Genomic DNA, 12,985 nt, shown 5'->3' with positions numbered 1-12,985 from the left:
GATACAATGGACTGAAATGAAATGCATTGCTTTATACAATTAATGTTTTCTTGTGTGATCTAGGATTAAAATACTCAAAAAAAAAAAAAAAATATTCTTTCCTTTCCTCTTTTCAGAGGAGTTTACCTGCCTTGAGACAGTTAACACCGGACTCTGCAGCTTTCATTCAACAAAGTCAACAGCAGCAGCCAACAACGCAAGCAACGATAGCCACAATTCCGTCTGCGGCAGTGCTTCTAAGCTCCTCAGTTCAGCGCACAGCAGGGAAGGCAACTGCAACTGTAACGAGTACTCTCCAACAACCTGTAATCAGCCTAACACAGCCTACACAAGTTGGTGTTAGTAAACAAGGGCAGTCTACACCACTGGTATGTAAACTGAAGTGCATCATCTGTTATTGCACAGGGTTTTTTTGATAATACAGTGACTTTTCTTTTTAAATTGGTGGTTTAGCTCAATCAGATCTTTGATCTCTTTAAAGAAACTAGCTACTAAGGAAAAAAAGTGGGATTTAAAATCCATTCTGGATTAAAATAATATAGTATTTCCTATTTTAGCATTAAATACTGGCAGATTGTCTCAGTCACTGCAGATCCTGAGAGCAATGTTCTGGAGGATCTTTTATTCCTCATTTCATAACTTTAACAACTTACGTAAAACATAAATTTACGCCAAAAGAGGAGAAAGAATAACCTTCTTGGGCCTGGACATAAACCAAATAAGAACAATATAATATGCATCACCTTTTTCCCCTGCTTCTCACAGCGAAGCAGCATCTGAGTGTAAGCTTTTTCTAAGATGTGTATTAATATACATTATTAAATTACTAGGGTTTTTTTTTGCTGCTTAGTACTTCAGTGTTCCCTGTAGAATGTTTGGCATTCATCTGAGCTGCTCTGTCCAGAAATTTTCAAGTAAAATAAAATGGAGAGATCTACTTTGTCAATCCACAAATATTTTTCACTTACTTTGAGAGAAAAACCGGTGATTTTATCAGTCTTACTGCCTTTATAACCTAGGTTTTATAGAAGGAGGTGGTTAGGAACCTAGCGAAGGAATAAAACCTGAACATTGACTAGTGCTGGATTTACAAGGAAATAGTTTGGCCTTTAACTTAACTATATAAAGTAGTAGCAAAAGAAAGACTTGCAGAGTTAAAGAGATGGAGCTTGCAAAATAGGCAGAGTCGGTAGATTTCTTTACAGTAGTTTGAAAGTAAGTTTTCTGAAAACTAGTTGAGGCCAGAAGACAGGTTTGCATAAATGGCTCTGTAGCATCGTGATGTAACCCTGCTTTTATGCGTTCATGTTCAGAAGCAGCATGGGTACAGTTGCCTGAGACTCAGTCTAACCTAACAATTGAGCAGTACAAAGCTACATGGCTATAGCTTATGCTGATTCTGGTTGAAAGTGGCATACGTAGAACCAGCTGGATTACCTTCATCGTGCCTCTATTATTTTTATTTCTGGAGTTTGTTCAGGCAGATCCAGTTTGCCTCTGCATCTCTAATGTAGAAACCACAGGCAGAAAATTTTAACTGAACCTTTGTGATTTATAGATGTTTGGGTTTTTTGGTTGTTTTTTTTTCTCACAGAAATAGGTTACTGATTTCTTTTTTTTGTGTCACAAAGTGGAATATTAATCTTCCTGTAAGGTATGATTTATCTAAAGAAATGTTTAAGTACCTTAAAATGTGCTTATTCTAGATCAATGAACAGATGTGTTAAGATCACAACTTACAAGTTGATTGTTAGGGTTTGTTCTTCCCACCTGACTCTTACCCTTAGTTGTGTCTCAGATTGTTTACGTTTTTTTTTCTTATTATTTGCAGGTTATCCAACAGTCTCAAAAAGCAGGGACGTTGATAAGGCCTCCACAGGTAACGTTGACACAGACACCAATGGTAGCATTGCGGCAACCGCATAGTCGTATTATGCTCACTACTCCTCAAATTCAACTGAATCAGCTTCAGACAGGTAAGAGGTCAAGGTATTTGATATATGCTATATTTGATAGCATTAACTGAAGTCTGGTTTATGAATGTCAGTTGTTAAATGCCCTGTAGCTTTATGGTGGCTGTTGTACTACTGCTAGAAATCTTTAGCGCATAGTGCCATAGTGGCTGGGGATATACACACGTCAGGGCAGCATTTACAGCCAGAGAAATTGTTTGGGTACTGGAATTGTGTGGGAGGGTCCTGTTTTGAGTGTGTGAAATGCTGAGACAGGGTCTTTGCACCAGACCCATTGCCATTCCTACCCCTGACTGGCTTGTAAATCTGAACTCTGGTACAGATTTGATGGGGTACAAATCTTGTCTTTCTCCTTGCAGTCCCTGTGGTAAAACCAGCAGTATTACCTGGAAACAAAGCTATTGCCACTGTTTCGACACAAGTAGCTGCTGCTCAGAAGAATAAACTGAAAGAACCGGGGGGAGGCTCTTTTAGGTGAGGAACCACGTGTATTTGTGCCTGTGCTGCCTGGGCAGCCTGCTGAACACAGGGGGAACCTTTCTGTGTGCTGCGGTGGTGCTGAATCGGACTGGGTAAACTTGCAAGAACTGGAAGGGGATTTTCTGTGGGCAGGTTTGCTACTTCAACTGAGACTTCAGCTGTGGACATACTTGTGCCAGATTGAATTTAGCGTTTAGCTGGCACTAAGGGTAAATACCAACTTCACAAACAACTCTGTTCCTTCACCTCTCCCAGCTCTGCTTGGGTTATTCGAATGTACAGCCTGCCTTAGTGATGAGTGTTATTGTTTTGGGATAGTGATGTGTCTGGTCTCTTGTTTCTCAGGGTGTTGAAACATTACGTAAGAAAGGATCTTGAGAAAACAGTTAGGAAGTACAAAACTGCCAAAATACTTCAAGTGCTCTTTGGAATCAAATTATGCTAGTTTTATTTTATCATATAATAAAAAAAAACAACTAAAAAGTGAAATAAAGTATTCAGGTTTACTGTGGAATTCATTATGTGCAGCTATGGTATTGTAGCAGTGAGTGCAGATAATCACTAAATGTGATTATAATGAGTTTTCCTTTCTTAAGGGATGATGATGACATTAACGATGTTGCATCAATGGCTGGAGTCAACCTGTCAGAAGAAAGTGCTCGAATATTGGCAACAAACTCCGAGCTTGTGGGTACACTAACACGGTCCTGTAAAGATGAAACCTTCCTTTTCCCGGCACCTTTACAAAGAAGGATATTAGAAATAGGTATGTTGATTTTTATATTTTTGAACTTTAAGAAAAAAATTTCACTAGTCTTGGGTTTAATTGAAGGCATTTTCCATAGAACTTGATTTGAATAGCTTAATGTTGCTGGAGTAGTTACCTTTTGTATATTCTGATGCTTCTGGGCAACCGTTCAGCTTATGAAAGTGGAATAATGTTAAGAGATAGCAAACCTATGGAGTCGCCCTCTAAAATGATGACAATTTAACATCAAAATTTCTGGACCTGGTTAAAATTCTGACTGCATAGACTGATAAGGCGTAACAAAAATAATGACGCTTACTTTTTAAAAAATAAATCCAGAAACACTTTTGTCGTGTTTACTTACTAGTTTAGAATTGATGGTGGAACAAAAAGCATTCCTCAATGATTTTTTATATTGTAGTATACAGCATTTATTAATGGATTGTAGATTTTGTTAAGCTAATGTAAACTTTCATACATATGCCTTTTCCTGTTTAATGCTTGTCTGAGAAATACCCAAAAGCCTTATTTTGCAAATGGCATTTAAATTTCCATGTCTGAGATTAGCCACATGTTTAGCTGTATCGTAAAATAACTTTTTACAACTGATTTGTGTCCTGACCGTAGGTAAAAAACATGGAATAACAGAAATCCATCCTGATGTAGTTAGCTATGTATCGCATGCTACACAACAAAGAATACAAAACCTCGTGGAAAAATTATCGGAGACTGCTCAACAAAAGAATATTTCTTACAAGGTAACTGTATTTAATTGCACAATTAAAATGGCAAAATTGCACAAATTCAGCAGGCTGGTGTGTTGGCTGTAATACATGCATTCAGGTGTTCCTCATTCTGTAAAGTCAGGTTGTTTATTCTCTTTGATTCGTCTTACATTAATATCTTAATACACATGGATGACTGGAACTCTTCAGTTGCCTATACAGAGTGGTTTTAAAACAAATGCAGAGAAACTGTGCCCTCCCCTTTATTTATTATGTCAAATATTTAGAATCTGAGTGATTGTACAATCAGATAGGCAGATAAAAGCACTGCTTTGAATTCCCGAGAGAGTGCTATCTGACAGATGTGTGTTCTTAATAAATGCAAATGCCTAAACAGTGTTTAAAGAACCCACACAGCTCTGTGAAGTATGTTCATGAGGTTAAAGCTGTGATGATATTAGTTAGAAGTCAAAATCTGATGATTCATGGAATAGAACAAAATGCTTTTAAGAATTCTAGCTGATTTGACTGGTGTAAATACATCCTTGCTATTTGTTTGAAAAGGACGAAGTGAACATTTGAGCTTTTAAATGTATATGTTCTTCTACAGTGCAGTACAATCTAACAGCTTTGTTAAGAAATGTAATGAGAAACATATTTGCCGTGTTTTCAGGATGATGAAAGATACGAACAAGCAAGTGACGTTCGGGCACAGCTCAAGTTCTTTGAACAACTTGATCAAATAGAAAAGCAGCGTAAAGATGAACAAGAAAGGGAAATTTTAATGCGTGCAGCAAAGGCAAGTGCTTGGATTTCACACACGTTTGCAAAGTGTCATTTTTGACGTCAAAACTGCAGTTTCTTTTCATTCTAAAGCACTTGCAATGAAGGGGAAGACTAATCTTCAAAGATGGAGCTTGATGAATGTGTTCTTCAGCTAGAGCTCTGTTCTGCTTTTCATGGTAAAGCATGTGAGACAGCTTCTTTGCCAGTCTCATTGCATGTTCCCAAATCAAAGTAGGTCTTAAAACTTAGGGGTTTGTACTTTGTGTTGTGAAAAAGATAAATTTTATAGCTTGGTGGTACTCTTAAATAGAATAGAGAGGTTACAGGTATTTTGGAGAGTAGAAATAGATTCAAAAAGATTTTTGCAAGTTGGAGAAGTACAGTAAATAGGAAGCAGTAAATGTAAGCACAAATGTAAGCATTAGACTTTGTAGTTTTAGTCAGCGACCTGAATACGGGTTCAATATGACTAGGCAGGAACACTCTAGAAATAATTCACAAAACAACTTAAAGTTTCTGTTGGGTTTGTGGTCTCCTATGAGTTGATAACGTCAAAATCCAGTTTTTGTAGTGCAGTGCAAGTTGTGAACTAACACCTTTGTTTCAGTTGGTTCCTGTTGGACCTGAGCTTGAATACTCAATCCAGTTTTTGGGCCCTACACAAAGTAGACTTCAGGAGGAAATTAATTTAAAGGTCTAGAAAATGTGACCTATAAAGTAAGATTAGAGAGTAAATCCATTTACTTCAGAAGAAAAAAGACTGGGGTGAGACATAAGTCTTCATGACTGTGCTTTGCACATTCATGTAATTCAGTTTGCTGCACTTAAAATGCAGCAGGAAAGACATAGGTTAATCGTTAGGAAAAGCGTAGTATTTTAAGGATACTTGAGCACTGAAATAAAATAGTTGATATTGTTGCTGGTCTAAAGAATGTATGGGATTAACAACAGTCAGGATTTGTTTGAATATAGTTAGTCTTGCTTTATGTGAGAGTACAGATGAAAGACTGTCTTGAAGTTCTTAGTGTTTTCAGTTTTATTTTTTTTCCAAGAAGTTAACTAAGACAACTGATATACGTAGCAAAACCCCCTAACAGGCGAACGTGTGTTAATAGTATTAGACAATAAAGTTTGCCGAAATTTTATGTTCTGTTACTTTCGTTCTGGTGAGGTTGAACCTCAAATACTGTGTTGTTTTGGGGCTTGGCCCTGCAGGACAGACCCTGAGGGGCTGGAGTGTGTCCAGGGCCGGGAAGGGGCTGGGGCACAAGGCTGGTGGGGAGGCTGAGGGGGGCTGAGGGCTCTCTCCAGCTGCCTGACAGGAGGGGGTGGGCAGGGGGGGTCGGTCTCTCCCCCAGGTAACAAGCGGCAGGACGAGAGCAAACGGCCTCCAGTTGCGCCAGGGGAGGTTTAGGTTGGATATTAGGGAAAATTCCTTCCCCAGAGGGTGGCCCAGCACTGGGACAGGCTGCCCAGGGACGTGGTGGAGTCACCAGCCCTGGGGGGGTTAAAGGACACGTAGATGTGGCGCTCAGGGACGTGGGTTAGTGGTGGGCTTGGCAGCACCGGGTTAACGGTTGGGCTCAATGACCTTAAGGGTCTTTTTGGACCTAAATGGTTCTATGATTTGAAAAATACGATGAATAGAAGTAATTGTAGGTGCTTAAGTGAAATGGGCAATTGCTAATGTAAATGGTCTGTTGGTCAGCGGTAGTTTGTTCCTATTGGAATCTGAATTGTGTGTAGGTATAGCAGAAAGATATGTTCTTAGTAAGTGCGTAGTTACACAGCAAGGGGAGGAATTTTTCCACAAAGTACAGGTCTAATTCCTTTTTTCATATGCAAAGTGTGTGCATTTCAATTCAGATCTGTGTAATATTTTTGTAATGGTTTTGTTTAAGGCATTAATGCTTAGCTATTGCTTTGCTGTTTTTAATAAAGCTGAAAAAGGGGATGCTTTTTCAAAAGTAGGTATCTGAAACTAGGAAATGGAAAACTACTTTTAATTTCTGGAAATGCTTTCCCCTGTTGCCCTCTCTGGGAGCTGTAGGTATTCTCTGTTCCCTGCTGAAGTTTAAGAAAAACTTTCATGTGCTGTGTAAAACTTAGAGTCTTTAACTGCTTTTGTAACCAAATTTATTTTTCTTTCTTTTTTTCCAACCATTCCATGTTCCTCCTTTATCAACATAGTCTCGATCTCGACAAGAAGATCCAGAACAGCTTAGATTGAAACAGAAGGCCAAGGAGGTAAGTGTTCACCTTAACATGAACTTTTATTTTGGAAATTGAAAGAAAAATAATTAACTCTGTTTGTTCCGGCAAATGCAGATGCAGCAACAAGAGCTAGCACAGATGAGACAGAGGGATGCCAACTTGACTGCATTAGCTGCAATCGGTCCCAGAAAGAAAAGAAAACTAGATTCATCAGGATCTGGATCAGGGACAGAGGTACAGTGTAATTGTAATCTTTGGTTTTGCTGCATCAGCCTCTGTAAAAAATCTTTCTGTTCAGAGCTTTTTCCCTAGTTTGTGGAAGTTTTCTGAGCAGCAGAAGTGTATTTTATGTTCAGATCTGTTTGCTCCAAAGCTGGGATCAATTTTTAATGTCTGTGTGGTGGCATAAGGAATAGAATTTGATTTGTCATTCCCTGATTCATGGAACTAGAGGAATGTTAGAAAAGCCACTGCTGTTCTCTCAAGTCTCTGCTTTTTTGGACCTTCGTAGTTTTGAGAAGAGATTGTTGTGGTTGTAGCCAGTCTAACTAAAACAAGTGCAGAGTAATGCTGCTGAGGTGGGTGCAGTGGTAGAATTGAATCACTGCTAAATTAGACAGCTGTAGCTTCAGGTTATAGGAACTTGCCTAATTTCTTTCTTCAGCTCTTGATTTGCCTTAGTTTTAGCTGTCTCTACAGCAGATTAGTTTGACGAATTCCATCTGATCACGATGATCTTGAATGTCCTTTGTATATTCTGCTGTTCAGTCTGGCCTTTTAAAAACTCTGCAAAATACTGTTAGTATGCTCGGTATCTGGTTAGTTTAATGTTAGTCTACCAATCTACCCAAATTTAAATTATCTGCTGTATTTCTAAACAAGTTAATAAACATGATATGGTATAAAATTGCTTTCTGTATGGAAGACATCCAATGTGGGATTTCTCTAGTGTTTAAAAAGAACCAAATCTTCTTAAAAGTTGAATTTTCAGGGCCAAAAGCTCTCTTCATAACTTGAGGATTTTTCCCTGCAGAGTTTTGTGACTAACAGCAAGTGACAGGATAGGAATAGTTTCATAATTTTGATTATTACTCCCTGACCACTTCAAATTTTCAGTGATGGAGCATTTATACTGTAGAAAAGCCTCTTGTTTCAAAAGAATTCACCTTGTTTTGTACTGAATTGCTAGAAGCAATAATTTCTATGTGCTTGATATAAAACGTTAGAGAACAATCTGAATAGTAGTAAATGTTTTTATTTATAAAAAAATCAAGCCTCGAGCATCTTTCAAAGTAGTTCTGAAATTTACTAAAATGCCTGTTTCTGATAATAAGACTTACTTTTATATAAGTTGACAAATTACGGTGTTAAAGGCTTATAAATGTGGTTTAAAATTATAAAACTCACAGAATGTGGCACTTCCACAAGATAGATGTGTATATAAATGAAGTTGTCTCTGAGGAATATGCCCAAGTATCTCATGCAGCGTTAATGTTGGCATTGCTTACTTATGCATGCTCAACTGTGCAATGTTAATAGTCTGTTAATGTCAGGTTATGGAATGTATTTTACATCTACTGTGAACACGTGCTTGTATTTCATCTAAATCTGACTAATTTCATTATCCCATATTAATCACTTACTGGTTAACCAATTAACTACAGGTTCCCTGGAAATCTAATCTTTTTGTCTGTTTAATTAAGAACCAGTTGCTTTTGATCTGATAGACTCACAGCTGTGCTTTGGCTGCTGTGTTACTTGACATTTTTAAATTGAGCTCCACTTGTCACCATTTGTGTACAGTTTGTAGTTAAGGCATATCACAAGAAGTGTGGAAAATAAGGTTTGTCATTACTTAGACACAGATTTGTAAATGCAAGCTTTTGATGTCTAGGGATGCTGAATCTTAATTACATGTAAAATCACTTCTAAGTAGTAATTGTACTGTTTTGTTTCAAAATTCAACAAAACAGGTTGCTGTTGGTTTTAGAGCTTTGTGTCGGTGTGATTTTATTGAAAGTTACCAAAAAGCATCTTAACTTACTCCATGCCTACAGGAGTAGCATAGTTTTGTGCCTTCAAAGACTCCTGAAATTTTACCATTGCGTTTGAAGTATTATAGTCTGCGTAATAAAATCAGGCTTGAGCTTCTACTAAAGAGTATTTAAACCCCCCCAAATTAAAAGTCCTTCCAGCCATTCTTTCTGTTGTCTTGTTATAGTCATATGTATATATCTGAGAAAACTTAGTTAGCATCCAGTGCTCTCCTGCATCTTCTAATTTCCATTGCAGTTGATGTACAACTTATGTGCCTAATTTCCAAGTGCCTTAAAATACCCCTTTGAAAATCCAGCCTTTAAACTATGTTCTAACTACAGGATTTCAGTGATTTGATGCTCACTGGTTCAACAGGTAACTTGCTTGAGTAACAAAAGTCTGACTTCACTGTTAGCAGTGTGGTGAAGCAGTAACACCTGCACTGAGCACGGTATACTACTAACCCAGAGAGAGTAATTTCTAGCACAGGTTTAGATTTGTTTCTTAGTAATGTGCACTGATCATGAATATACTACTTCCACGAGTAGAGAGGACTGTATTAGTGTGAGCCTCAGCAGCTTGTTCACACGGCTTTTGCACTACTCTTAAGTTTTTGCTTTTTTCAAGTCTGGGGTATTCTTATTTAGAACAATATTTTAAAATTCTCAAACTTTTAGGCAGATAAATTTTTATTCCCTAGTGGAACGTGTTTTGATCTTCTGGTGTCACTAAATATTGAAGTTTCATTAAAAATGAAAAGAAAACATTGTTCTAGTAAACTGGAGGAAAGAAAAGAATCCATAGATAAGCCACAGAAGTATAACCTGTGCCTAGTCACTCAGAACACCTTCATTGTTTCCATAAATACACAGAGAGCAAGGCATAGGCAACAGGCAACTGCCAGAAAGACTCCGGACTTTAAAATTCGCGGTGAAAGCTGGATTTTCGGTCTCTGTGTGCCATCTACTGGTGCCTGTGCCATCCTGCTGCCACAGCCGGGAGGCGGGGAGGGTGGAGGATGGATGCTTCAGCGCGGTTTGGGTCGCTGATGCTCTGAGCCGCGCTGCTCTTTAGCTGTCCTTGCTGGACCGTGCCCTTCTGGCAGCTGCCAGCCAGGCTGCGTCCCTCTGGCACCAGGATCACTTTTGCGGTACCATGTGCGCAGGATGTGATCAAATCCAAGTCTTCACTGGAAGAGAGAGATACCTTGTTACTATGTGGTGTTCCTGATGATTCTGATGGCTGATAGCTTTAAAGCACTCCAGGATTTCCTTGCTTGTAGAAAGGAAAGCATAAAAGTTGTAGAATTGCATTAATTGTATGTATCCTACCAGAACGGTGATTTCTGCAAGTGAAAATGTATGGCGTTAGCCCCAGCAGACTTGCTTTATAACTCACTTAATGGGCAGTTTACATCTAAACAGCTGAAGGATGTGGGTATCACTGAAGATATTGAACGATTTTTTAATTTTTTTTTCCTCCTGGTTGTTTGTTTTGAAGTGACAGATACAATAACACGCTATTTATCTCATTAGTTTGGATGGAAAACTACCAGTGTGTCCCAGAGGGCTAAGTATTGCTGAATGATGGAGAAGAGTTCAGAGATCGTTAGGGAATCTCTCGACTGTGTCTAGGATAGCTGCAGCTGTTGACACCAAAAGGAGAGCTCATGGCACCCTAACTGTGAAGTAAAGGGATCTAGGACATTATTCAAGACCTTGTGGTCCAGGGCATAGGACTGCTGCCCAGTTCATCAAGAACTCCAGGGCTACCCTTGGATCTGTATACCAACCTTGTGAAGATTATGGTCTCTTCCGTTTTGGTTGCTGGGATTGCCTACTGTTAGTGCCTTCCTAAAGATAAGAGCAGTGCTTTGGGTTTTTTCTGACTATATGAAATGCCACTGAATACTTCTGATTGTTCAACTGTTATTTATAAAAAAGAATTAAACCCAAATCTCTGATCTGGTAGCGTACAGCATACTGTTTGGTAGCTTCCTGTACGTAGTCACTTAGTTCTTACTTTGCATGTTTTCTCTGAACAGTTTTGGAATATCCGGGCACTGGCATGTTCTGATTTATCTGTTCTCATTTCCAGGGATCTGGTTCAAGTGCAGCAGTCCCAGGCAGCTCTGGAGTTGGAACAACCAGACAGTTTACGCGACAAAGGATAACGCGGGTGAACCTCAGGGACCTCATATTTTGTTTAGAAAATGAGCGAGAGACAAGCCATTCACTATTGCTATATAAAGCATTCCTTAAGTAAAATGGAAAAGATCAAGGTATTTTTGACGGAGAGACGCCTGAGGACATTTTTTAATATATTTGCAAATTACGCCTTTTTGTAACAAGCAAATGGGATATTGTTTAAAAAACAGCCACCTCTTTACATGGAACAGTTTTATATTCCTGTTTATAAATAAACTCTTCAGTATAAGAGAAATACGTTTCTGTAACAGTGAGGATACTTACAAGGCCTGTGGATACTATAAAAGGACAATTAAATTTTAACTCATCTCTTGATTGAGTGGCCTTCTTGCCAAACAAGCCATATATAAAGACTGACGGAATCGTTTAGCAAATAACTAGCTACCCTTTGTCAGCCCTGTAGCAGTTTCGACATTAATTGTGCATTTTAGTTCAGTTTTATTCAACTAAATCAATTACATAGGATATGTCTACAGCAGATGACCTCATTTCATTTAGCTTTTTTTTTATACAGTCAGTTAGCAAAGCAAACTGATTTTTTTTTTAAGAATATTTATCTTTCCCCAAAATGTTCAAAATCTAGAGGGATATACAATTAATTTTAAACATAACCTCAATTTTAATCACATTATTGCTTATTAGAGGCCCTGAAATCCCATAAAGGAGGGTTACTTCTGAATGTTTTAGCAGCATCTGTAAAAATGCATTTTATTTGCTATAGTTTGTAAAGCTGTAAAGTTAAAAAAGGAAAAAAAGGAAAAAAAGAGAAACCTTTTCAGCATAAATATATTTTACTTGCACTGTGTTTTTTAGCTAAAGTGAAAGCTTAGATTAAATAAAATCAGAGTTGAGAGGAATCATCAAAAGACTGTTTCTCAGTGTGAATCAAGTGTCGAAAAATGGTTGGTGTATTTTGTCAGTAATTGTACATAATTTTTGGCACATAACATAAAAATGGCTATGTAAACTATAATTATTTTGCTAAAAGACTGTATGCAAGCTGTGGGCCTACTTTAAAGATGTCCAGAGCAAAGTCCCTTCTTTGTACCTATTTTTTTATTACAAATATACTAATTGGTTCTTTATATTTTCAGAGGTTATTGTATTAAATTGTCTATTGATAGTACTTTTATGACTGTAAATACTTTGGCTTTCTTTGTGTGAACTCTCATGGTAGAATTTAACTCTCTTGCGTGTAAACTGAATGCTGATCAGTATTTTTATCAACACCTGACAACTGTTACACCCCTTTTATTTCGTCTTTTAGGAAATCCTGTCTTTCCATTTTTTTTCATGTAAATTTTGCACAGTTACTTGTTCATATGTAAATATTTTACTTTCAAAAATGAAGTTTTTAATTGCTATTGTTTTATATAGGATTGAAAGAAAATTAACTCCTTTATTAAAAACAAATTTATCTGTATTTGCTAATGTATTTTTCTCTCTAAATCTTTTCTCATCTTGGATTTATTTTTCTTGGTACAGTAAAAGATTAGTCTACTTGAGGGGTTGCCGTTTCCTAAAGATGCACTTTGGGTTTTTTTTTATTATTGTTTTGTTTTGTCAATATTTTGGAGGTACATAACTTTGTGACTCTCTACATCTCATTGTCTTGGGGGATCTTGGACTAAGATCAGTGGATAGTGGGTTTGATTTTGTTTTTTAAGCAGGGAAACTTTCTGAAGAGATTGTAAAAGTATTTTGGTTTTGTCTAATGAAGGTCTGATAAAACACTCTCTCCTTGAGCACAACCTGTTTCCTCAAACACAATTAACTGTGGTGGCTTTCAGAAGGGGTGACGTAAAACACAGAATT

The 12,985-nt window shown here is 37.7% G+C and overlaps 1 protein-coding gene across 1 annotated transcript in view; it reads left to right on the top strand.

Annotated features, from left to right (window-relative positions):
- The window catches only part of TAF4 (TATA-box binding protein associated factor 4), a 39,860-nt gene extending 27,267 nt beyond the window's left edge, over positions 1-12,593 (top strand). Inside the window, exons 8-16 of the mRNA XM_080403644.1 lie at positions 117-368; positions 1,832-1,976; positions 2,333-2,447; positions 3,050-3,219; positions 3,829-3,959; positions 4,600-4,725; positions 6,903-6,959; positions 7,041-7,160; positions 11,061-12,593. Coding sequence (XP_080259770.1) covers positions 117-368; positions 1,832-1,976; positions 2,333-2,447; positions 3,050-3,219; positions 3,829-3,959; positions 4,600-4,725; positions 6,903-6,959; positions 7,041-7,160; positions 11,061-11,228 — 1,284 coding nt within the window. The 3' untranslated portion in view covers positions 11,229-12,593. The remainder of the gene's footprint in view (positions 1-116; positions 369-1,831; positions 1,977-2,332; positions 2,448-3,049; positions 3,220-3,828; positions 3,960-4,599; positions 4,726-6,902; positions 6,960-7,040; positions 7,161-11,060) is intronic.
- The last annotated feature ends 392 nt before the right edge of the window (positions 12,594-12,985 follow it).

This window comes from Falco punctatus (assembly GCF_963210335.1).
Source record: "Falco punctatus genome assembly, chromosome: 10".
NCBI classification, from domain to species: domain Eukaryota; kingdom Metazoa; phylum Chordata; class Aves; order Falconiformes; family Falconidae; genus Falco; species Falco punctatus.
The sequence above is the reverse complement of the archived record's forward strand: the minus strand, read 5'-3'. Positions and strand labels throughout refer to the sequence as shown.